General features: G+C 44.2%; 2 protein-coding genes across 2 annotated transcripts; one reads left to right on the forward strand and one right to left on the reverse strand.

Moving 5' to 3' along the window:
- Positions 1-321: 321 nt before the first annotated feature.
- On the reverse strand, positions 322-25,451 carry T265_13212 (hypothetical protein; the record flags this gene model as incomplete). Its single annotated transcript, XM_009167769.1, has 12 exons — positions 322-1,387; positions 2,998-3,095; positions 3,257-3,364; positions 7,215-7,465; positions 8,406-8,575; positions 10,748-10,837; positions 11,152-11,243; positions 12,541-12,787; positions 12,999-13,115; positions 16,478-16,614; positions 18,405-19,154; positions 24,489-25,451. The coding sequence occupies 12 exons, from the start codon at positions 25,434-25,436 to the stop codon at positions 1,165-1,167; spliced, it is 3,231 nt and encodes a 1,076-aa protein (XP_009166033.1).
- On the forward strand, positions 7,578-7,838 carry T265_03293 (hypothetical protein; the record flags this gene model as incomplete). Its single annotated transcript, XM_009167739.1, has 1 exon — positions 7,578-7,838. The coding sequence occupies one exon, from the start codon at positions 7,578-7,580 to the stop codon at positions 7,836-7,838; it is 261 nt and encodes an 86-aa protein (XP_009166003.1).
- Positions 25,452-27,519: the final 2,068 nt, after the last annotated feature.

Consider the following 27,519-nt stretch of genomic DNA (forward strand, 5'->3'; position numbering starts at 1 on the left):
GACTTTTATTGGTTAACCCAAGGTTTTAGAAGGTGGCGAATTCAGGAACTGCCACTTGTCGCTTAAGAACTGAGTTTCTCGCTCACTCTATAACTGGTACACAGTGATGCTTTGATACCGCAGTTTTCTGCCTCTCTCCGGGGGGAGACGAGCCCACGTAAGATATCGCATTTAATCGGTACATTGAAGAAGCCCATCGAGAGCAGGTAATTTCGAATAAGGGTGATTCGGAATTCCCTGAAAATGGAGACTATCTTTCATCAATGAAAAAATGAACAGTTTCATATCAGTATCATCAGTTTTTTATATTGCATGAAGACACCAAAATTGACCTACACGTGAATGGGTGAGTCGGATCAGGACAAACAAACGGAAGGGAAACTGTGAGAAAGACAATAAAGAATACGCAAAGTCGTGTATTCTTGAAGCAGATCGCTGCTCTGAGCGGAAGAGCACAGAATGTTGCCAAGGGGAGGGACAATACACTAACCAGCCGGAAAGTGTCTACGGAGTAGAATTAATGTGATTGCTGTTGAGGGGGGAGGTGGGAAGGCCAGTGCGTCGTCGTTGTCAACGGGCTAGATTTCACATGCTGGCGACCAGAATAAAACTAGTTGGATTTGATATGGACGCAAATGCAGCAGACCACGAACAGAAGGATTTTAAAAAAATTGACGTGGCACATCATCTCACAAACCGGAGAACTGAAGTCTCCGCAAGATGAGACTTTTGTTCGCCGGAATTAGGGGGGAATGAAGACAAGTTTAAGTTCTATTATACACAATGAGGAGCAAGAAAACACCAGGAACCACGCGACAGTGGTTCACGTAAGAAAAGCTGAAAAAAGACACGTTTGCCCTCAATCGGAATGCAACCAATATTGAGGAGAATATACATCGGAGGCTGACTGCTCGTACAGAAGCTGATTGTCACAAATCTTCATGACGGTCTTTGAAGAGACAACCACTCTGAGTACTCACCCGAGGACGGCCAACATGGGTGAGCAATAGGATATGAGAATGACGGTGACAACTTTTCCCTCATTCTCCAACAAGACAGGCAGTTGCGTTTGTGGACCGAACGCGTCCATGTAGGAAAGTATCAGCATGGGGAGCCACAGTAGCAATGGAATGGGCTGGACAAAGGCAACGGTTGTGGCGCAGATCAGTTGGGAGGGAGTGTGAGAGGTTGTAAAGATGGACACGCCAGGGCTTGTTGCATCTGTTGTTGTTGCGGGTTCTGGTTCAGGGGAAAGGGCGAGAGCATCTGTTGATTTGGAGAGGAAGGGGTCAACGAGGCCAAGTTCCCCGAGGAGTATGAAGATAACAGACACGACGTCGGGGGGTTGCCAACAGGTCCAGGTAAAGTAGAAGTGTCCAGATTGTGCCTAGGTGCAAAATGTTGAGACATGGATTGGTCGAATTCCACATTAAATATGGTGTGAGTAAATGTCACATCGTCTAAGGAAATTCAGGTCGGCTGTCAGACAGGACCAGTCGTGATCAGTATGATCCGAAGTCTCAAATAAACTGGGCAAATAAAATCATTTTTCCCACGTGGTTTCTTGTCAAATCCCCTCATCAGATACTACATACAAAACTAATGCGTTGCTCTGTGAATTGGTGATGAAACTCCGTCCTCTAAAATGCAGCTATTTATTTCTGAATGCTAGGGGCCACGCATGACAATAATTACGGAGCCCCTATTAACCTAACTGACTACAGAGCAATGTCATACTTATACCGGAAATTCCACGACTTCCCTCGCTTGCTCGTCCCAGGTCAGACACGAAGCCTTGTGACCCAACACTAAAAAGTTCGTTTAGCTTGCGAAAAACCATTGAGACCAACTGTGGACAACTCTGACCACAGTATTGTCAACGTTGTATTACACTTCCCCACACTGCTCTACAAGCACTTTTCGATGTGATAGGAACGACTATTTAATCTGTAATAAAAAAACTCACACAGTGGGACTATCATCTGTAGAAGGCGTCCCAAACGGCAATCCTGAATAAGGTTAACAGTTTGGCAACTTTCCATTCGATAAGACCATGTGTACAGTACGGTTTCCGCCAACAACTGACTGGGTTAAGGCCGTGCATCCCAGCCCAATTAAACTAATCGTGGCATAAATGTGGGGCCTTTTCGGTTCATTTTACCCTTCTGGCTCGCTCCAGACGCCAGATGGCTCAAATGTTTAGAGCGCGAATTTACTGACCGGAAGATCCGTGGTTCAAACCCGACTTCTACCTTTCGACTTCCCCTGTCTAGGCTTGGGTAACCTGGCAGAAACCTAGCCCTCGTGCTTTCTTCGGGTTGCATGGCAGCTAAGTGCCGGATGGGTTACAGCTGAGCGATTCTGGCTCGCTCGACAGTCAAGATGCAACAGCTAAGCGCCGTAAAAACTCATCAGAATTCATGCGTAGTCAGGTTACTGCTTTATCACGTCGATCTCTCTGAATTCATCTGCGTAAATCTCAAACTGATGATTCAGGTAACATAAGACAGCTGGTATTTCCACTAACATGAGTTAAGGTGTGTATAGATAAATTTGACTACGGTGGTTGGAACAGGGTGGAATCCTTTTAGTTTTCATACGGTTCAGTCCGTGTATGTTAACGGAACGTAGATGGTAGTTGCATCTCTCGACATCCGAGAAAGCTTTTTTATCGCCACCTACCGTGCTTAAGCAGTTGTGAGGGAAAACATCAGAGAAATCAACTTATCCATGTGAAGAATACAGCTGAAACACAGCAAGTTCTACCATCGACTTCTCGAGTCCGACTCTCCCGCTGTCAACTAGAGTAAAACATGGTGGTGCCTTGTGATGTGAGGGCAAACCGCCCAATACAGGGGCCGAAGCTACTCTGGGTGTGGAACCAGACATTCACACATTTAGATCGAACGTGCAATTTGTAGTGGTACCCGCGAAACGTGCAGAGTTTATTTGACTAACGGTCATCGCCCCATACTAAACACCCCCAGTAAAACTCACTTTAACTGAGCTTTTGGTTTCAGATAGTCATCATTACACAACTGAAAGACATCCGGTCGGAGCTCCTTTCGGTAGGTACAACATTTGCGGATGAATTCCTGTGGAAATAACGAGAAAATTGGGCGAATCGAATGAGCTTAGACAGGATGGATTTGCCCGACGTAACACAAAAAGCACGAGGAACACGCGTAGAAGAATAACAACTCGAAAGCAGTAGTTGCTTTGTATGTGAAGACCGGACAAATAGAAAGCAACTCACTTTTGCACCATCGCTAACTTTTGTAGTCGAAGGAAACACAATGTTCCGAGCATGTAAAATTGTGTTCTCGTGGAGGATATCAGCTTGCGACATATTATGTCCAAAAGGCTGGAAAAAGGAATAACATGCAATAACTTGCCAAGTATTCAGCATCGTAGTGATGTTGTCAAGCGGAAATTCCTAGTTCAAAATACGCGCCGAGGTAGGGTCAAGTGAAAACGGTATTGTTAGAATACGGTTGTAGGATCTGACGCACCCATTGGTAGAAAACAAAAATTTACAGAATACTAGGTCACCACGTTGTGTCCTAACAAAGACGCATCCCAAATTACTCATTAGTCTCAAACCACAATAGCACAGGTAAAATTAGAGCAGTCACTACGCAATGAAATAATGCGGGCTAAATGAGTCAAATGGGCAACTTGTCTTATTCGTTAAAATAACTTTCCAGGTAAAATACGAAGTCGATATTGAGTAACTGAAAAAACGTTCAGCTGTAGCGCCCTTCCCGTGCCTAGCTGCCATACCACCCGAAGGAAGCACAAGGGCTGGGATACCACCAGGTTGCACAAGCCTAGACAGGGAAAGTCGAGAGGCAGAGGTCGGGTTCGAACCAGGGACCTTCCGGACGATAAATTCGCGCTCGGAATGCTTGCGTCATCTCGCCCCAAGTTACTGTGAGCGTAGGACGTTAGCGCAAATGCAGACAGTGCACGAAACGCTATTAAGATCATGCCTTTTTTCTCGATTTTTACCACTACCGCTCAATATAGAATATCGAAATTTTTAACAAACTCCATTCAGATCTACTGTTAATTTTGGTTTCGTATGCAAGAAGTTTCCAAAACATCGTGTTATCTGCAGAAAGAGCGAAAAACTTTAGCAAGACTATGCCAGTACTCCGACCAATAACTATCTTTGAGCTAAATTGGACAAGTGCGGTGCTCCAAGATTCAACCGGTACTGCTCCAAGGTTATTTTATCAGCGTGTTTTAAAACTTGATAGATCGATGAGTTATACTCTCGATGTGAGAAAAACAACAAATCATATGAGGCAAATGAAGGGAAGCGCACAAACAACTGTTAATTTTGGGGGTGGAGAAATCAAATTAATCTACAACAACAACGGAATGAACTGCGGAAGCATTGGGACGGAATTCATTTGACAGAAAGTTGAGATCGGTCCAAACGACAACTCTGGGTGACGTCATTAACCCAATCAAGAAAAAGACCTCAGTTCGCGCTTGGAAAATCTCCATTCATCAAGCAAAATCAGTGGATTTTTAGTGAAATCCTAACAATCCTCCTGGACACCGTTTCAAACTAAGCATTGTTCAAATTCGCCTGGCTGAGTGATCAGGCCTCCGGTTCGCTTTTTAATTCCTCATGCCAATCTACCGTTGTTTGTTTGCAGTATTCCGACTGTTGTATTGCCAAACAGAACAAACAATGTTCACTAGATGACCTTGGTCTGTGTGAACTTTCAGCTGCACAGTGTGAAACATCCTGATGAGTAACCAGCCGACTTTAGCCCGAATTCGAGCTGATGATGCTGCCATCACAGTCTCCTAACTGAATTCCTACCCCCGTAGGTGAAAAAATGGGCAACGGTCAAATGTGCATGGCAATTCAAAGCGAAAGCAATTGAGATCCGCATATGAACCGAAAGCCAGCATAGCGAATGCAAGATACCTCCAATTCGCACCAGGTGTTCCCAAGCGTGGGTGGATTACCTATGCCTTCGAAAGGTTAGCAACTAGCATGCACATGGAGCAGAACAGAAGCTCATGTCTTATGAAGGAAGTGATTTTCAAGGTTGAGAAAAAAGGTGAAGTTTAGACGGCCGGGTTTGGTTTGGATACGTTACCGAGGAACCTGTACGGTTTCAGAAGCCAATCTTGTCACTTCTACCAGTTCATATGAACTCCGATTTTAGCGAATATACACTCATCTGCAAACTAATTTGGTTCTTTCGAGAGACTCACCTGGAACCCAGCTGAATCTCTCGTTTGTGATGTTCTCAGGCAACTGAATGTGCTGCACCAGGCCGCCTCATGTTTCAGTCGCTACGATATTCGAGATATCGCGATAAATGTTTGTAATGTACTACTCATAAGGTTGGTGAAAATCCATCGATCATAAAGACAGGCGGCCTTGTTCGCCTCTCGCACATTACACAATAACCGAGGATCAGTAAAAGTGTTCGTGGGTTGATCAAAGAGCACTGTGATACCCTTGAAATTATAATATCCTCAGAGTACATCATTTCCAGGCTATCGTAAAAGAACTGAACCTAAACCAAGTCGTTCAACATATTCTCAAATGGGTATTGGATTTAAGCGGAAGTAAATTGCAATCTGGCCTGACTCGTGACAGAAACAATATACTTGACTAGTTCGAAAAAATACTACGCATTGCGGAGAATCTAGGCACGTCCATAAAACCTCGTGGAGAGCGACGGTACACTGAACGGTTGTCACAGAACAAAACGATAGCAATAAAGGGATGTCACGAGGTAGTAGATCGGTTGAAATCCCTCTCTGCGGGCTTATTCGCTAATATCATAAATTAGTTAAACAAGCAATCTGAAGGGTATCGATGATCCACTGCTTCTCAGAAGCAAACCCAGTGAGCAGTTCACCGAGTCTAGTAGGATTCCATTAATTTGCTGAAAGCGAACGTTTGGATGAAACATTATCGAAGCATCACTTGCAATCTAACCACCAACTGACTTCGGACGAAATACACGGGCTACAACTACAAATTGTAGTGCTGTGGCCAAAATTTAAGCTTCCGTACGTCAAGAGACGAGACGAGATACTTTTTCAATCTGGGATAGTAAGCTGGTGCAGTAGCTGTTCAAACTGGCTATCGACAGGGAAGAGACTGTTTCTCGCACATACGTGTTTGTTCCAAAGAACTAGTGCTAAACCGGCTCTGTTTCGTCGTACGAAGCAAGCCAGTCGCCAGATTATTCGCTGAGCAAGAATTTTCACGTCCCAACCAGCACAACTGACTAAAACTGTAAGGATCCAAAAAATGTACACACGTGGGCGCTTTTGTTCTCACTAGAACTCATCAGCTGCGGGTAGAGAAAAATCACAGAGAATGTTAGGCACTGTATACTAATAACAAATGATTTCCAAACGGTTTCCATCATATCCATCTAAACGCACATGTCTCAATTTTGGCTTCCTTCAGAAATAACTTCAGATGCACTTACTACTAATGAGTAACTCTGAATCAAGATATTGGATATCTGTTGACAGTGGTAACGTGTGGACGGCCGAGCGCGTGACACAAAAGACTGACAACCCTGTACTCCTATGTGACGTAGTGGGTAGAGATGCCCGTGGACAATGGCGGAGTCCGAGTATGTAGAAAGCCATAATGAATGAACGTGACAGTCGGAGCACCTCAAGAAAGCCACGGATAATGGACACTGCCGGATTATTCAATAGCTTGAAATCACATTGAGCAATTCAACAAAATTGCGAAATATGTTTGAGTCACTCGATAAGACATGCAACATGAAAACGCTTGCTCCTCATTTGATCGAACTGAATTAAATATCTCAGTATACTCAGTTGATCGTAATCATCCCTAAAGGTGGCACTCCAGAGTTTTGCCACACAAAACTTTTCAACCATTTCGGAAAAAACCACCCGGTCTGCTTTTTTCTCCATTATAAATAAGATAACATTACATCTAAAATGCCAAAAATATTCCCACATGCACCTGCAGGACTACAGATATAGTAATGTGCAAGAGAGAACACTTGATTCTGTGAAGCGGAATTTGGTTCGATTCGTGAAACAACCGTAAATATCGTACCAATTATGTCGACTTTACCCGTAAAAATATGGAGCACTCATGAAAAAATGCAGCTCTCTGCCCCACGCCGTCTAGAAAGGCTTCCCAAAAGGGCACTTGCAAAAACATAACAACAGTGCCTTACCTTCTTTCCGAAGAGACACTGGAAAAATATGACGCCAACGGACCAGATATCTACTTTGGATGAGATCTTGGGTGGCTCCCGACCGGTTTCGAAACATTCCGGGGGAAGATACCAGTATGTTCCAGCTCCCTGAGACGTTAGATCCATGCCAGTCTCCGGATTATACTCATCCTCGGTCATCAGTTTGCTTAGTCCAAAATCTGTGATCTTAATCTCCCCAGCAACTTGCCCAGAACCAAGCAGAATATTGCCTGAGGAAAGACAATGAAAAACGACGTGTACAAAAGTGGTCAACGTCAATCACAGATAAGCTGCTGAAGACGAAATGTCATCTTCAAAACCCAATTGTGACGGTCTTAAATAATGAGTAATACCAGAACACAGTCAATCAAGGAATTGGCCCACAATTGTGGGCTACTTGTGGATACCTCAATGTGGAGACGTGAACAGAGTAATTTCTACTATCCCACTGCTATTCGTGGGTCAAATCACCAAACTAGTGATATGTCAGACGCCTTGACGCAAGAAAGCCACGCGGATAGTCCTGAAATTGCTATTTTCCTGTGGGACTACGGACGGCGTCCAGTAATATCAACGGATGAAGACTTACAACGATATCACTAAGCATTCATTGACATTTGTTAACGGTTGAATGATACTTTTCATCCACTTTGTCATTCGGAGAAGGTTGATGGATTGATTGTACACGCAACAAGGAAAAATTTAGGAAACCTCGTTTTGACCAACTTCACTGTCAGTGTCAGTAAGATCGATCACAGTGCTTTGGTGAACGGATCCACTGCTGATTGGTGGGCGCTCATTTTCGAACATCATGAACTGGTAATAGGGAGTGCTCGAGTCATCTCCATAGGAACGTTTGTACCAACAACCTGGGCGTAATCAAGCGCACTACATTGGTGAACGATCTGGCAAATCTGGACAGCTGAGGTTTGTTCCGTGTATAACTTGCTTGCTAATTTGCAAACATTTACCGTGACTTTCCTGCGATCCACAGCCAGAGGATTCCAAATAAGAAGAATAAAAACTGGGCACAATCGAAACTTCGCAACATATTCTTAGTAAAACTATGTGCGGCGGACGACCAGCGACCGTTGAGCATTTATGAACTGAAAATAACAATTTCAAACTACAGAAGGGGTAGACTGAACCGCATGAAACGGGAAATCAAACCTGGTTTCAAATCGTAGTGGATCACAGGGGGTTTCCTTTCGTTCAAGTATTTCAATGCTGAAACAACTTGGCATATAATAGACTTGGCTTCCCGCTCCGGTATACTTTTGTTCTGCTTCAGGAAGAAATCCAGATCGTTGCCCTCACTGTACTCCAAAACGGTGCAAAAACTGGATGAAAAAAAAGAACACACAAGTGGAAACGAACGGTTCACGAAACCTCTGAATCGTACACAGGAAAAACAAAACCATGCTTATGTTGGATTAGTAAAACGGTGACCAAAGGTCAAGTTACTGCGCAATCATGCTTATGTTGGATTAGTAAAACGGTGAGGTTTCGGTGACCAAAGGTCAAGTTACTGCGCAACGACCATGGTTGGATCGCTAAGGTTATCGTTTTAGATCTTATGGGAGAGATATGCGGTTCCGTTTTCAGGTAACCAAGGACGGAGAGAACGAAGAAACCATAAAGCGTTTGGGATACGAGCCTGTTCAGTCCTGACACTAAATCACTCAACTTTCCTTACCAAATGAAGACTGAGGTAACTACACATGACAGCAACGGCTTTAATACAAGAGCTACGGCCTGTGACTGAGACAGATCTGCCAGTAACACTGACTAATGATCGATCTATTTTTTGGTTCCTCATCCAACACTACATAGCTCATTAGTCGGAGTTGTCACACTCCGTGACCCCGTGTTGGATAACCCTTAACTCACACAGCTATTTTGAGATGCGGCTCTCCTAGAGAAAGGAGTGTAGCCTAACCAAAGTAGCTCATGAACTGAGAGCAGCTCTTCTATAAAGAGCGATCTCCCTTCATAAAACTGCTTGCTGTTGCCATCATGTCTGATCAATAGGTTGGGGACACGGACGGCTAAATACCGGACCGTCGTAAATCGTACAAATATAAGGTCTACGTTCCTCATCTGGGGAACAGAACGACCGGATAGCAAGAAATTAGTCTCCATACGATGGACAGGGGGCGAACGCTTTCTTTCTTTCTTAACTACACAGCTTTCTGAACGATGCACACTATCAGCCTTGAGTTATATGTTTGTGCTGCATGCTGACGCAAATGAGTCTGTCCGTTTGGTTCGCCTGATTCCTGGCGTGAAAATTACGCCAAACCACAGGATCGAATAATTCAAGCCACCTAAAACAGATGAATTTTTGATGATCCTGAATTCTGAATGTTAGGATGAAAAGATGTCGGTGCAGACAACCAAACGCTAGGGATATCCAAACACCATCTATACCCCCACATCAAAGATAATACAAGGTTCATTTTCCAAACAATCAATATTCAATCGCTTTAGTAGGTCCCTGATGTAAGATATAGACCCCAGGACAAACTCCAAAGCGAACAGTTAGACAGTTAACTAAGCCATTTCGACTAACAGGTCGAATCGATCGAAAGGGTACAAGTAGCAAGTGAGACAAATACAAAACACGACAAACCGAAGTCATGACAGTGCATACCAGTTACACACACCAAACATGTGCAACCAACCTGAAGACCAGACAGGACATTAACCCTACTTAGTGAGCCATTTTGATCGATTATTGTGTTCCTTCCACTAACTGTAAAATATTGCCGAGCCTAATCATGTTCACGGCAAGACGCATACCGAAATATTCGAATTAGTTCGCTTTCGGAAACAATGAATCAAGACGTGGTTGAAATTACAGGGAGGCAAGGGGTCAGCTAAACCAATACTTCTCAGCATTGCTAAGGCGGTGAACCTTCCCCCCGCCCCATTAGTTTATCCCCAAGATTATGGGTACTCCAACAAAACCTGGTTACTGTGTAAATCGACGGGATCTGCGAAACGTGATGGCCTTAGAAGGATGATCGTCAAGGAGTGTTTTCAACCGAATACCCGTCTAAACACAACACATATTTCAGTGGTAGATGAGGGAGAGGAGTCGGGCCAAATGTGCCTGTAACGACTAATGGCGGTAGACATGGTGTTCGAGTCATCAAATAGAACGAACTTGAAGCAACCAAAGAAAAGCAGACTGTGGATAGGTTTCGCTATAAATATATCGGAGGATTTTCAACGATTCGGTGAGTTCCCGGAAGACCCTTTGTTTGAAAAATGCTAGTGTGACTCAGCTGACCTTTTTGTTTATGACTGTTAGTTGATATGCAATCAGACGATTCCGTGCATGCAACCATCGAAGATTTGTTTAAAATCATAACGGCCGTTTTCTTCAGTCTGATTTGCATCAATACTCAAAACCAAAGTGTGCAAGAGACCCATTGTTATAGCACACATTCTGAAAAAATATACTTGGAGGACAGTTGGAAAATGGATATCACTATTCTGTCACTTACGCATCGTGGTCGATATCGAACACATCAAAAACCTTGACGATCCGGGGATGATTCAGGGTTTTGTGAATATTTATTTCGCGCAAGGCATGTCTAAAACAGAGAATAAAAGTACGAGTGTGATATCAGCTCACGAGATAACGTGCAGACGGGCACTTCTCACAGACTCAGCAAGCCAGTCGAAAGGAGGTAACTGAAATACTGGAAACAGTGGTAATGTGGTCGGCGGTTGTGAAAACAAGATAATTCAACTGGTAAAGTTCCGCTTCATGCACCTTAAAACCGACTTCAACGTGAAACAAAAAATCCTACGGCACAGTAGTAGTAAGTACAGTTGGGCGGACGGCAAAAGCCGACTGTAAAAACGAAACAGCGGAGAGTTCACGAGATAAATCCGTAATTCTTACTTGATATAATTATCTTTCTTATCCTTTGGCCAAGCAGGGTTCAACTGATGTACTTTGCAGGCGACATACCGATTCTCGACGAGGTCGAATCCCTAAAAATGAGAGAAAAGTTTCCAAGTGAGTCGAAACCATATGGTAATGAAAAACTGGGAAGCACCAAAAGAGAATAGAGCGTGTGCCCAATAAAATTATGCTGGTGGATCTTTGCAGTCAAGCATATTCCGCGTCTTTGGGTGACATGGAAAATTGCACGACGAAAGTGAAGGGAAACAAGCCAAGAAAAACAACAGGTTGTTGAGCAGTTTATGCGGATTCAGATGGAAAGATAAGTAAGAATGCCGTCCAGCTAGATACAAAAAAGGAATCCGACCATCATGAAACACTATTCATAAGGCTGCTAAAAGCCACTCGATAGCCCACGATAGGCTTTCTTCTTCTTAGAGCTCATCAGGTAGGCGCAGTCCCGAATTCTCTCTCTACTTAAAGCCTAATTGGACGCAAGTAATGAAATACAGGAATTCGGTTTTTACAGGGAGATCCAACTGAAACCAAACTGAATATTATAAGAGATTCAGCTTGAAGCCAGTTGTCTGCCGTTAGTGTGCAATAGAGGAGAATCTAGTCATCCTTGCTCGATCTAGTAAGGCTCGTAGACTGGCGACCGCCTTCGATAAAAAGGTCATCACCTTTGGTCGTTTAGCAGTGAAAAAACGCATCACAACCCCGAAGACCGGGTACGTTTGCAAAATACTCTGCGCCTCCGGCTAGAAGGATGTAAACCCTGGAAGAATTATTACTACGATTTGCAATGCAACCAATGGTTAAGTATGAAACTGAAATAGCAATGTTTAGACGATACATAGGGTACAATAACTAGCGTGAGAATACAGGTTCTGCGTATTCCTGAAGGAGAATCATTTGAGACAATTTTGCCAGGAAACAAGTGTGCGAGTAATCTGTAGACTACGTGAACCTGAGACTTAAGAAACCATGGGAACTGTAGCCTGGTAGCAAATCCCCCCAAGCAATCTATTCTTATCAGGGATATTCATTGACTCATTCTAACGTTTGATCTGACCTCTATCTGGCGCATAATGGGGAGATCGATTAGCACCACGGGCGTCCGCTATTCATAGGAGGCAAAAGCATGGTACGCAATCTGCCTAACGACCCAAGACTTTGTCCCCTCGTACCATGACCTACTCCTTATTACGGCAGACGTGTGCGTTTTTGAGGTCAGAACAGAGAGGGGGAATTGTATAGTAAATGATACACACAAACATCCGCTAGTTTCGGTCAGTCAGAAAGGTCGACTGAACCGGTGTTCGGAGAGCCACATGTTTGACTAACTAACTACTACCGAAAGGGATGGTTGCATCAATGGCCTACCTTATGGACCTCGGAGAAGCCACCCTTCCCAAGCAGATTGAGGAGCAGGTATCGTTCGTTCAGAAGTGGATGGTCCTTGAAACGGGATGCGTCCTCGTTCGCAATGCGTTTGATCTCACGTATATGCAGATTCCGCTCTCGGTCAAGACGTTCCAGTTCAAGTTGAATCTCTTTATCCTCTTTGACGAGCATTTGCTTTCGTAAATCATAGATCTCCAATTGTTCGTAAAATTCATCTACGGAAACTCTGAGAAATAAGACCAGTGTGGAAAACATTTCAGAGAGATAGTAAATGAGGTAATCATTACTTTAGTACTCAGCTGATAGATGAGCATTGATGATTGAATTTTCAGCCAAGTGAGTGAAACTATTAAATAGTGCATTAATAGAACAATTAAACATTGCAGAAACGATAACCCAGCACGATGAGAAAACAGTGGAATAAAGTTGCCACCTACTCATCGCCCCTAGATTTGGGGTTCTTCTTTCCATCGCCTATCGTCGGTTTTCGTTTGTTCCACTGTTTCTTCTTTCGTTCAATTTCTTCCCGGACAAGCTCGATATTTTTGCGTCGCCTGAAGGATAGAATTCACAAAATTGAGTCAAAGATGTAACAAAAATCAGCCTAAAAAAGACACTGAACTGGCTGTTCGTCTGTTCACTGAGCTGGGCAATTTGGCTTCAAATGTTTCATCATTGGTTAAAATGACGTCATCGGTGCGTTGAGGAGCACTTCCACTCACGACGGACTAATTATGTACCTCAATTTGGTGATGAAACGTTTGCAACCGAATCGCCCAGCTCAACAAACAAGCCAACGACCATCCCATACAGAATCGTTGACCCGAATAGTTGCCTTGTTTATATTGACCGGTCTTTCGCTTTCATTGTTGGACTGCGTGGCCATGTTCTGCTTATCGACACTGAGTACTTTTGTGTTCCCACTCGTTTGCCAGTGAAGTCACATTCGAGGTTTGTTCTCACTTTTATTCGCCTCGTCAGCTTTAACACCATACTAGATTTCGTTCACCAATTGGCTTCTGACTTTTGCATCGACTTGGTTATCACAAACAATTCGATCGTGCGTGAACTCGGGTTTGTTGCATGGGCAGAATCTACACTTAACGAGATGGACTAAAATGGTTGAAAAGCAAGCTTTTTAAGTTCCACAGGTGGTTACAACTTAAGTTGGTTTGTCTTACTGTTTGTACCACTGAAGATGTATACAATACTATTGCGAAAACCGGGAACAATAACTCAAACTTATCATGGGGTGGGTGGAAAATTAGTCCACGGAGGTGGATTGTAACGGAAAAAAGCGTGTTGCGGTGCAGCAAATAACCCACCATGGTAGAATACTGTTAAGACTAAACGAATAAGGACTTGCCATATTTCTCATCCCCGAAGCACCGACAAAACTGTCCCAAAGACATTTTACTCGACGAAAATGGCATCAGATTATAAGCCTATCCGTAGCATCCACCTAGCTAGAGTCAGTTTTTAACCGATCTGGTCACCGGACACTGGAGATGAGTTCTACTGTGTTAAAACCATGGTATGATTTGACGGCAGGCAATAGTGAATACGTCTGGATGATATCAGGGTGTATCATTAATTGACACGCTATCGTTCCGGACATATTAAGTAGTACGGAAGAAGCAATTCGAATAAATGTCACAAAGCACTCCAGTAATACCACTGCCCAGTGGTAGAACTGTCGAATAGCTAGTAAAGTCAGTTAATCTTGTAGTGGGAATCTGCTACTTGAATAGCTATTCAAAAAATCGGGATGAGTTGCCAGCCCCGTTGTTCTACTATACTTCAGGGAAGGAGAAATAACGGTAGCCTTTACACATCACCAGTGTATCAGTGTGTTATTTCATCCCAAACTTCTTTCAGAGCACTCCCACTAGGCAGGAAGACATCTCATAAAAAATTGTATCAGACAGGTAGCCAAACTACGGTCCACGAGTTCGTTTTACGCAGTCTGCTGCTACACGGTATCCAGCAAAATCAGTTCATTTTTTCCTGAAGAAACATGGAGATGAATGTTGCAAAAGGGAGCATGAACAGTGCAGTAAAAAGGCAGCCTGATTGGGCAGCCAGAAGATGGACGGACTGGAAAGTCAAGTGAGCGGAATTCTTATTCCTCATTTCCGGTGTGCGTGCGTGTGCCTCAGATGGTCCGTATCGCAGGATCAAAGCTAACTGAGTGTCATCCAAACATAACCTTGAAGCGCTGGAACAAATATCGATGTACGTCATAATATGAATGAACGTGACATTTGTGCCTTGAGCAAGCTAATTTGGAAAATGTCATTCTTCTGGCAAACAGCTGCACAGAAAACGAATGTTGGCGAAAATATAGTCACAAATAGCCAGAAGGGATATCCGGCTGACTGAAAATCGTTCTAGATGTAGTGCAACCGGGTTGCAATTAGAACCTATTGATCTGCAAGCAACTCGCATTTTAAAAAAGCATGGGGAATCTTCAAATTTAACGGAAGTTCGTTGGATATATCAGCTAATTCTGGAGAAGGAACAGTTGGTGAAGTGAGTAGTGATTCAGTCTGGTTGTACTGGTGGAAAGACTCGAACTCATTCTATAAAGGTCACAAAAGGGAGTTGATAGGATTGGGTAAAACGGCTACTGTATAGAGGTTTCATTCTAAAATCTAGTCATATTTTATTCATGTCCACAATATCATAGCCATATTAGAGACCGGTTGGTGACTGAGAAAGTCTGGAAACCTCCGGACCGAAAAAGTCGTCGGTTGACGAAGCCGTAGTGAAGCCCGGTCCCATAGACTGTCTAGAATTTCTTTACAAGAACACTACTTGCAAAAATCAGTAGTAAGAAATAACTCAGCAATGAGGATGAAGCAATCCGACCGACAGTCGTTCATGACACGGAGTCCGCTGGTTACTTGATCCACCTCTGTGAATAAAATCATCGTTCGGCAGAAGTATCAAAGCATACTCGGTCTCCGAAGTACGTGGGCGCATGTCAGTAACACTGATACAAAGACAAATGCAATACATGCAGGTTGTGCACACATGTAGAAGACCGTTGTGAAGACAGATTCGTATAATCCCCCAAAAACGACCAACTAGAAATTTGAAAACGTTGCATTTCGAAAAACACTGGATTCGTTGCATAGCGAAAGATCATTTTGATCGGTTGGAGTCGAGGTGCAGACTTCGAACACTGCACTAATACAGGCTTAACTAATAAAGCGAATGGATGTAACCACATTAGGCATCCATTCGAGAGCAACACCACCTCAGATAGGATAAAAATACACACTTCACTCAAATAGGAAGCGAAGCACCTAATCCCAAATGAACTCGAGTGAACTGACGGGGAATCGATCACTGGTTCGTACTCATTATCAGATGAAACTACACTTAATAATGTCCATTCGCAACTGAATGAATGTCTGGAGGTGTAGGCACCTCGGAATGATTGTGTTAAGCTAGCACTAAGTCCTTTCCCCGTCCACCTTTATTCTTTTCTTTATAATAAGGCTTTCAAATAAGTTATGGTTGTACGGCAGTGAAGCATCGGTGTTGAACACTGACGTCAGTCGATCGATGATGATGATGATGTCATTCGCAACCCAATGTATACTAAGTCAACAATATGCTGACCAAAGTTAGCACGGTGAATCTAACCGACGAGCTGATTGAAGACGATAGACTTACTATTCAGCATAACGTTCAGCTGTAAGAGCTGTTGACTTTGACCAGTTTTTGTGGGGGAGAGGGATAATAACGGGCAACAACGTCGCGAGACAAACAGCAACTGTGTAAGCCGAAACCCATGTGGGTGTCCTAACCGAAAAATAACAGCGGCTAGGGAGAAATTTAGGGAAACTAAGAGCACTGGCAATTCGTGTTCATATGGATGTAGCATGTTAACCTGAAAAATACTTACTGTTCGAGCTCCCTGAAACGCGATCCTTCCACCCATTTTTCCTCAAAATGTGCGCCCTGTCGTTGTGTGATGAACTGGCCAAGACGTAGTCGATCCTCCATCACCTTCTGCCGGGTTGTCTTGCGTTCCAGTGTACTCTGTGATGGGAGACATTAGAACTCGGCGATCAAACGAACAAATAACAATCAAGTATGACTTATCCTTGTTCCCAATAGTGACCGTGCTATATATATATATATATANNNATATATATATATATATATATATATAAAACTAGAGGAAACACAAGTCAACAAGGGATATGCCATTAGAGCCTGGGAAGCTCGGTCACAGGTTTTTCTCTTCATTATGGAAGCTAATTAAGTGGCGGATGAGTTGCAACACAGATGAAAGGCTTCGTGCGCCCTATTTTTTCTGAATCAGATCATACGTTTACAAACAATGAGATAAAATCAAGGTTTAATTCGCGGCCCTCTGCGAGCATCAGTGGCTAATCGGGTAAAAACAGATCGAACACCGAGTGCTAGTCGGATTGTCCAAGGTAAGTCAACATACGGATAAAAAGACGTACCCACGGGTCAAACAGTACCGTTCGAGCAAAACTGTTGACCAGGATTAGCTTTACCTGGGCAGTATCGAAGGTCAATTATTTACTGTCGGTTAGATCAACTTTCATTTCGAAGTACGGTGTTCTATGGAATGATCACATACTCTCGGAACCGACAAAAACCACACCCCTACTGAAGTCTCTTCGGTAGTACTCTTGTAACAGCTATTTATATGGCTCATGTAGAAACCAACTGACTGTAGATACAATTGGATGCTGACGCGGTGGAGGACGAAGCATCTCTGTCATCAAATGCTTCGTTAAGGGATCTGACAAATGTAGATCAGATAAAATATTCCGGGAGAAAACAAACTAGAAACTTAGAACGACCTGGTTGATTGACTTTCAAAACAAGGTGTTCCTTATTCCCCACTCTTGCGAGATAAGTTCTGTACAGTTTGCCCGTCGTTCGGCACGAGTACTCTTTATATGGCCTTGTGAAACGAAACCTGTCCAAAACTCAAAACGCATCCCGTGTGGAACTGGACAAAAACTCCACATCGGTATCTCCTCTCGGTACTTACTGTGTACCAACTTCGAAGATCACCGAACTTTTTAGATCAATCTCGTACCAAACCGATTGGGATGGCGTTTCTAAGTTGCCTAGGGACAAAAGTACATTCAGCACACCACGCTTTCAACCATGTAACGTGTACATGAATTGCCGTGCGATATTTCGCCGAACAGAATAATCATATTGGATGCACCCCTATGAACGTATGAGCTACCTAGAGCACCAGTTCCATATGATGGATACTTTCTGTCGCTATTTGTTGCACTATGTATCTCACCCTGGGTGTGATGCTGATTCAACGGCACTAATGGCAACTGTAAGATAGAACAGATACCCGTTACTGCCACCCTTTCTAAATAGTCAGAGCTGTGATTATAAGTACGGGGTCGTTAATGCACCAAAAATACTTTCCAACCCTAATGACTGGGCCGATCTTTTTTTGGAAGAAAATCCCTTGGAAGACGGTCTATATCTTATAACCCAACACAACCGGGACCAATCCGTTTCGTTACCTTCTTCGGAGAGAAACATTGCAATTACTACGCAGATTACTGAGAAAACTTGCCGTTAGTGACATGTTTCGGGCTTTTCAAAAAGTGAGCATAAAGAGACTACAAAAACATGGTCCCAACGCGTTGCGAAAATAATGGTTGTCATTTAAACTACATGTTTACCGAATCAAGAACCGATCGGTAGACAACAGAGTTCGGCTCTAGAAGATAAGAAACGCGAGGAGATGCAGTCGTTGCTGTAAATAACACTACGCAAACCCAAAACAACAAAGTATACGTGCGTAAAAGACTAACCTTGTCGATGAGAAGCTCGCGTATGACTTCTCGGGAACGCAAACCGCTTTCCTGTAACTTAGCCACAGTCTCACGCTGGAAGGTCAACTCATGTTCCAGATCAGCCATTTTTCGTTGCAGAGTCTCTATGGTCGCGTTCATCGTGGAGGCTGGTGCACCGGGAACCAAACTTGCTTTAACCGGGGAAGTAGTGACAGATACAACGGAATCATCAGTACACTCTGAGGAGTGGGGGAACGGGAGCAAATCTTCTGTCTGAACAGCAGTGTGTGATCGATAAGATGATTTGCAAGCGCACTGAGTGGAGTTTGACGAGATGGGAAAGTTAGAGGATGAAACAGCCGGAGCAGTCCCGAGGCTGTTCGAAGGGGGATGGGGGTAAAATGGAACCTGACTCACGAAGGAGCCACAGGACGTGCCAATAGCGGGAACACGGTTATTACTAGAAGATACGAACGTGGGTGGCAATGAGGTGGCAACGACCGCAGTGCTAGGAGGGATGGAGGATACTGCGGGATTTATGCTGTTTGGGTTGCTCAAGCAGACTGGGATCTCGCCTGAACTATCACTTAGACTGGTAGCATTGTTCGGTCTGACAGGCGAAAGTTGAAAGGTCATAGGGGTAGTGTTGAGGGCGTGTAGACCATGATCAACACTGCCACAGCTAGTGCTGATCGCTTCGTTTAGCGATGGGATGTAGCCAGGATTGGGCAAGTTTAATGGATCCATAGAATGTTCAGTAGTTGGAGACTGCAAAGTGAAAAGACAGATAAGTTGAGGCAATGAAAGACATTCTTTTGAGACACATGAACAGCGGGCTTTTAATAGAACACGTGTGCAAAAATGCGCAATATGGCACAAAAATACTTCAACGTCGGGCCGAATATGATGTCCCGAAGGGAGCTAACATCCCAGATAAGGATGAGGACCACAAATTGTCATCCTCGGCTGCGAAAGCCGCGTTGTTGCAGTAGTGGTTGCGGCTGTCAGTTCTGTTCGCCAATGTTTTGGAAATGTGAGGTAGATATCTTGGCGCTGGATGCGGTAGCTGATATAATTAATGCATAAATACAGGGGATTTCGGTGGACTTTTCAGGGGGGAGATAGGGAGGAGTGGTATGCATTGAAGGAGCTTGGATGTGGATGCGGTAGCTGATATAATTAATGTATAAATACAGGGGATTTCGGTGGACTTTTCAGGGGGGAGATAGGGAGGAGTGGTATGCATTGAAGGCAACAGCTTGGATGCACGATTGCCACTAAGGGTGTGACTAGGCCATATCCCTAACTATTTGTGCTCCGTCCCGGGGTCCCCATCCAAGGAAACAGCAATGACCACAGATTGTGGAAAGTTATGGATGTTGATAAAGATAATCGTTCAGCTGTAACACCCTTCCAGTGCCTAGCTGCCATGTCACCCGAAGGCTGGGATACTGCCAGGTTGCCCACTGGGCTAGACAGGGGAAGTCAAGAGGCAGAGGTCAGGTTCGAACCACGGACCTTCCGGTCAGTAAACTAGCGCTCTAACCACTGAGGCATTTCGCCCCATGGATGTTGGGGCGAACCCGACGTCCTTGGAGGAAGCGTTGATGGAATGTCATAGATAGTATTAATCTTCCACATTTTTCTAATGGGTGTGTAGCTAAAATCAAGCATAATATAACCAGGACTCACGCTGCTAATTATCTGAAGGCTACTAAATGTAGGACATAGAAACGGGGTCAATTGAAAGAAGCAGACAGAAATTGTGGAACGTTGTGGAACTCCAGCCTAAACCTACACAAGGCAGCACTTTATAAATGAATGGTAGTGGCGCCTAATGTGCTTACGAGTTTGCCCAGCCTCTCTCCATCTCTGATCGAAACCCATGGGCAATCGGGCGTAGTCAGTCTTTACCAGTTAGAGAGACGTATTGAGTAAAATTATCGCGTTTCTCACCACTACAGGACAGACATCGCCACGGATAATATAGCGCCAATCAGTGAGATAAGCGGTATCAGTATAGCATAAAGAACTACCCTGTCCAGACATAGTTGAAAGTCTGATCGGCTGAAGCACGTCAAAATGGTGTCCACGAACGAATAATCTAAACCTCCGTAGAAACAGCGGTCCAAATCAGGGGCGCTATATAGTTCCTATGGCCAGTAAGATATCATTTCGCGCGCCAACGTCCTACGGCTGAGTCGATTACCAATACATATGATACCAGCGACTGGATTCGGGCCCTGTTGATTTTGGACAATCGCCAGCAAACGAAATCAACTTAAGGTGCATAAGGCTCGTCCACACACAAGATGCGGCGATGTGTACCAGGAAATGAAGCAGCACATAGTGAACACAAATCGACAAGGTGCTCACCAGCTCAAATATATGAGAATATACGAATACAAGGTTCAACACGAACGAAACAACAGGAGCATGTCGTTAGGTGCACTGATTTGGTAAAATAAGTGGCTAAATACATCAAATGACGAACTGGACAAAAGTCGTCATCAGAGTTATTTGCGCGAGACAACGAACATAATAATGAGGTGCACGTGAGGAGCAGCAATGTTGGTTTGAATGCAGTGTGAGGTAATCAGATCTACTAGACCACTCACTGGACTCTGAGCACGCGCACTCCGTATTGGACTGGTTGAGTCACAGGAAGCATACAGCGGTCCGGGTTGAGACTGGAAACAAAGCGAGGAGTTCAGTTCAGGATAACAAAGAATAGACCAATTGAGTAGTGATGAAAACTGTGCGGACGGTTAGTTGCATAAAGCTAGTCAAGTATGAAAATACTGAATAATCGGGATTCCTCCCACCCGCCACGAAAGCAGTAATTAGTACAATACATAACCAAACCGTCCTCAAATAGACATTCTCCCAACATACGGTAACCATTCTGGAAGGAAAGATTTTAGGGAACTTGGAAAAACTCTCGGAACTCCGCAAACTTTTCGCGAAGAGCATTTTCCCCACGTGGAGTACTTCTCGTTATTGTCGAATGCAGTCGCATTCTTTCATCATAAAAACGTGGAATGTTACCACAACTCATCCACAACTATTCCGGCAAAAGTGCACAAAACCAACAGAGCAAAGGGGAAACGTGGTTCAAGTGTAGTACCGCCAGTTGTTGATCAGTGGTTGTTGATCTGTTCGCCAAACTTGGCAACTGACTAGCAAACGTCTCGTCACATATGAAGATAGTACCGCCAGTTGTTGATCAGTGGTTGTTGATCTGTTCGCCAAACTTGGCAACTGACTAGCAAACGTCTCGTCACCATATGAAGAGACATTACCAGTGCGCAGTTGGATGCATATTAAACTAATAATCAGGATCACCTGGCGGACCCGCTGAACGTTTTGTTACGGCCTGTGGAGTCAATCATAATCATTTGAAGGAGAGATGCCATCTTAGTTTGACGGGTGACAATCACAAGGTAGCCGTAGGGGTTCCAGTATGGCATTTGACGTTTTGAACCGAATAGGAGATCAGTCAAACAATATGAAAGGCTACATCATTTGAATTCCGAAAATCTTCCACGCATACTAAAGGCAGACACAAGGTCAATAAGTTCGAATCATAAGATGACCTTTTTCACGCCAGTGTCACTGTTGAAGTCTGCAAACATAGTTCCATAGGTAGGACATTAGCTTCCATCGTACCTGACTGAAACATTTTCGGAGTAAAAAAGCGTGTTGGTAATAATCAAGCCAGGAGCTGCGCACAGATACAAAAGGCCACTGTCGTTCACTGGCCCGATTCCATCAGACCGTAGTATACTCTTCCCAGATTCTGAATCTTGACCAACTAGGGCGAGAAAATCCCCCATTAGGACGAGATGGCAGCTGATGAGTATTGATTGAATGACCCTCGACCGTCGAGTGGAAAGCCTCTTTCCTCATCTTCAGAACGAGACGTGGACGCACCGGCACTCGCAAACGAGCAAACCGCTCTCCTCCTTTGAGTTGAATTCAATTTGCATCATTCTTGAATCGATGCAGTTCAGTTAACCAACGAATACTGCAACCAAGATCCTGGAAACTGTAAATCCAACTCGATGTTCCCGTCGACTGACAAGACTCCAGTCAAGAAGAGTATCGGAATAGAAGCGTTTTCCCTGATTGGCCAGTCTTGTCTCCTTCAACGCGGCAATGTCTACACCATGCAATTCGAGTCCCTTGTCTGCAAACCAATCACTATCCTACATTTCTAATAAAGCCCTAATGTTCAACGTTCAGAGTGATACTACTCCCTAAACAAGGCATCTTCGTGTTTGATCAGGGATTCGGAAATTGGTTCCCTTTCAGATGTCGGGGATGAGAATCAATTGGTTTGAAATAACCCACCTAGACCCAAACACATGTAGGTTTCTCCATCGGCCCAACACTTGTTCACCCACCCAAACACACAAAAATCCCTCGGCCGACACCCAAAAGAGACTTAGCATGACTTAGCTGATTGGTTCTCCTTCCGCTTTAAATCTCGACCAACCTCGGAACCTAGTCACTTGACCTGACGAAGATTTTTTGTCAAAACCGAAACGTTGCCAACCAATAAATCTACCGATTATTACCTAACTTTTCCGAAAACCAACCTGGAACTTTTAACGTCAGGGTCTGACCGGCAAGACGGCTGGTGGCTAGGTTTTCTTGAGGGGACGTTTCAGAAATTAGTAACCCAAAGGTCCGGCCCACTTGGCTGAGAAGGGCTGGTCTATTCCGGGGATGCATAGAAAGTCATGTATAACTCAATTCTAACACTGCTGTGCACAGCACGTGTTCGCTTGGCAACCCTGGTCTGTTGATTGACTAAGTTGTGAACTTACTGGCCAGAAGGTCCACCGTTCGAAAACAATCCGTGCATCTTGGCTGCTCCTGTCTAGGCATGAGCAAATCGGCAGTAACTTAGCTCTCGTGTTTGCTTAACTTTCAAGGATCAATGATGATCCATTAGTATTGTACCCCTGTTGACCTAAACTTTCCGAACCGGTGAAACCACAGCACAACAGAACTAACATGTATTTCTTGTTTCAGATCACACAGAAGTCAAGTCAATTGAACAAGCTCCTAAACAACAATGATAACGATGTCTGTTTTGGCACTTGCACAAATCACAGTTCTTGTAGTGCCGACCCCGAGTGAAGACTCCCATTGGATCCCGCTTCTCAGCTGTGTACTGCGAAATATAGTCGTAAGGTGGCTTTGCTAATGACAACAAAGTTTATATCACTCATCGCAAAGGTCTGAATGAGTCAGACCAACAAGAAAATTGTACAGCTATTCGGCTTAGTCCGTTTCCAGAGATTGGCTTGAAAGAGCCCTTTGCTCTCGATAGCACTAAATCTAAGGATTCTGTGGGAAATTTGTCGCATCTATCATAATCGGACGTGAATGTGGAATATGATGCCGAGGTAGATACCAGCCAGGCATAGAATGGAATTATATGCTATTGTTGCAGGCCAATGACGGCGATGATGATTCGGCGCAGCAATAAATTGGCGAACCTTCCGTTAATTGTTTTAGAGGCAAGAGAATCTATAGAAAGTGTCAAATATTTGGATGTGGGTTGAATGAAGCCTGACATACTGGAGTGTACGACGGTAGTTAAATATTCCGTGAGGCGTACCGCATCTGAAAGACGAAAAGCTTAACTTAGTTGAAAATGTCACAAAATGCACTTCTAGTGATCTTCGAGGCTGTTATATTCACTCTGGATGATCGTGACAGGCTTGTATTATCGTTTCCACGTTTCTCCTTATAACGGCAGTCTGTTTGAACAAACTGGTGTGATCAAACATCAATGTTCTCACAATGGTGATTATTTCCAAAACTCGTACTGCGGGTAGCATTCGGTCATGTTAACTGTGTTCGGGAAATCCAACTTATGTCTTCATGAACGGTCTCAGCAACCCCTATTTGCCAAACCACATGAGACATATGTTTCCAATTAAAATGCGTTTGTACCATGCAAAATAAGGTACGTCATACGATTAGTGCTCTTTTTTCAATAAGATTCACAAAGAGAACATCTCAAAAAGCTAAATATTCCATCAGACACGGCCCATGAATGAATAATAACTTAATATTTGTGCTCACCTTGAAAAGTTCGTCAATCCGTTTAGAACCACGATCCTGGCATGTAGACTTTCGTGACCGCTGACCGGGTGTGTCTTCGAACGTAACAGGTCGTCTCCGTTTCTTCCCACTGCCTTTCGGAGCTTGTGGATCAGGAGTACCGACAAACGAGAGGTTGTTCGATCGTACAGATGGAGAGCAGCTTTGATCTGCTGCAAAATACCCGCTAGAAATAGGAGGCACCAACAACTGTGGTCCAGAGATAACGGCAGCGGATCTATCACTCGCTCCAGGATTGGACTTGGTTGGACTGTTACTCGAACCAGTCAGTAATTGCATTTGTTCGGAATTAGACCGAGAGGTGTAATGTACGTACTGCGGAGATGTCATATGGACAGGCTGTATGCAGGAATGACCAGCTGTATTATTGGCCAACTCATTAACACGGGAGTCCATACCAACAGGAGAGTTTAAATCATCAATACATCCGGCACAACCTACTCCGGCCAGGTCACTGTAAGAGTCCATCCCAGAGATAGAACGTTTAGGTGTTGTGGGAACGTGAATTTGGTCTAAAGGTGTTTTCGCGTCTGAGTTTGGTAGTAGCTGTAGACCGAGATGGTCAGTGGACTCTCGAATATCTTTCCCTTGCTCAGGAACAAAAGTGGAACCTATAGTCTGATCGACGATAGGTATTCGATCAGAGGCCAAAGACGGATCAACAATACAGGATAGTCCATTGTCGTTATCGCAGCCGGTCCCACCAGCTGGGCTTGAAGGATCTAACTTTCCCAGGACAGGCGTGGCGTCAGCAGTTTCCGAACTATCTTCTGTTGTACATTGCAAGTGGCCAGAAGAACCTAGCTCGCTTCTAGAGTCTGTGCTAGTATTGGCTCGATTGAAGTGGTTAGAACCTTGAATCCGTGCTTCTAGAAGTTCGTGTTTTCGAGGATCCACATGAAGTGGCATACTTTGCTTTAGCACCCTAAAATGAGAAAAAAATTGTTAGTTCAAAAGCCGTACGAAAAATCGAAGACCAATGGGATTCCCGTGAATTGATTTACCACTTGATTGGATTGAAACGCGAAGAAACACAAGGGAATGAGGATGTGGTCTCAGACCATCCAATGTCAACGACATTTTGAAGGAAAAGTTATGTAAATGAAAGGAAAAGTGGAAGACACAGTAGCAAACGGTTGCAACAGGTAAAAACCTACGATTAGCAACCGCATGTTCAAGTAAGAAATCGGACTGATAGAAATTCAAGCACTACACCTATCTGGAGAGTCATTAGCATAACTTTTTCCCCACAGGGGAATAGTTGGGGTGACTTCATTTATATTGCGACACTCGTATCGGTTTTGTTTTATAAACAACCGCCGGTTCTTGCCCCAAAACTGTCTAGAAATATTCGCCGCGAACAAAGATTTCGTTTCTGTTTGCAGTAGGCATACTCCTTTCGTGTTTCTCAGACACTGTAGAGCACAATTTCAGTCCGAGGACTCTGATGAGTTACTTGTTGAAACAAAGCGAGGCACCGTTGTGCTCTCTCTGACGCAGCAAAGCGTGGAAAAGCTCTTGGATGTCGTCACTGCAAAAACCTGGTTCCATCGGTGGTAGCAACAGGTCGATAATGCTGGGTCATGTCACCAAGTTCAGTACGAGTGCCATCTTTAAAAATGAGCAATACCACTGATGCAGGGCATTGGTTAGGGCAGTCTCCCCAAACAGTAGATGAATCAGACAGTAGTGGTTAGAAATTTGACCGAACCAGAAGCCGTGGCGTCCCTAAGATGAAGTGCATTGGTGAACCTCGATGTTGTTGTGGGCCCCGTGATAATCGCTAACTGACCTCATCGTTGGGAAGTTTAAAGTAATCGTGTCTACCAACTGGTGTTCGCAAAGCATCGTCCAGGGATCTCGGAAATAGTTACAACCGCAGAAAACTTCAATCCATCTTCATTGATATGTTTGTGTAAGATCATCTCTGGGTACTGCGCGCCGTTGCAAATAGAACTTACTTTTTCGGTCATATCTTATTCCACGAGACCAACCTTGGAGCATGACGTCAAATAGCATGTGGCTTGAGACATCGAGCCGTTGACAGTCATGAAGCAATCGACCTGACAAGTCCATTTCAGTCTAACCCCAGCCCAGTATTCGAGCACCTTTACATGAGGCTCCCCAATTAATTTCCATGTCCGTTCCCTGAGTAGCATGATGTCGGAATACGTAGCGAACTGTAAATGAACTGGGGGTACTGTTGATAAAAAAATCGTTCAGCTGTAGCACCCTTTCGGTGCCCAACACTGCCATGCCACTAGAAGGTTGCACGAGGGCTGGGATACTGCCAGGTTGCCCAAGTCTAGACAGGGGAAGTCAAGAGGCAGAGGTCGGGTTCGAACCACGGACCTTCCGGTCAGCAAATTCGCGCTCTAACCACTTGGGCCGTCTCGCCCCGTACCGTTGATAAGCACCGTTACAAACGTCCTTCGCCAGGCAATATCAACTTTGAATGTCGTCATTATCGAGTTGGGCGGCGAATTATGAGCTACACGATGAAGATGGTGACTGTGGCGTCTGAGATCAATATAAATCTTTGTAGCCTGGACGACTGAAACTGGCACGTTTACGATACCTGAACCGGAAATAACGAGCGTAAAGGCACCTATTGGAACGATAGAAACTTGTGGATGTGTTCAATTTTCGGCCGGGCTTGCCCTCGGAATTTCCTGGGACAATGTAATTGCATTGCTTGCATGGACACAACTGCTAGAAGTAGCAGCCGACTTACCGACCATTGTCGTGTCGTGATGAAGTGTTGATATTCGATGGTGAGGTTCGGCAACGTCAGATCGGCAAACCGTTCAATGAAGTGAGAAGGCTGCGCTCTGATGTTTACATCTTCGGACGACTGGAAACCGAAGGCAAAGACGATACACGTGAATTGGTTCTCCAACACTGAGTTGATTGACCGAGCTGATTGAGCCAATTGACAATACCGGTAAAGAGGACAAAAATTACCGAAATACACTTGCATACCAATTTGGTT

Source organism: Opisthorchis viverrini, assembly GCF_000715545.1.
Source record: "Opisthorchis viverrini unplaced genomic scaffold opera_v5_47, whole genome shotgun sequence".
NCBI lineage: Eukaryota > Metazoa > Platyhelminthes > Trematoda > Opisthorchiida > Opisthorchiidae > Opisthorchis > Opisthorchis viverrini.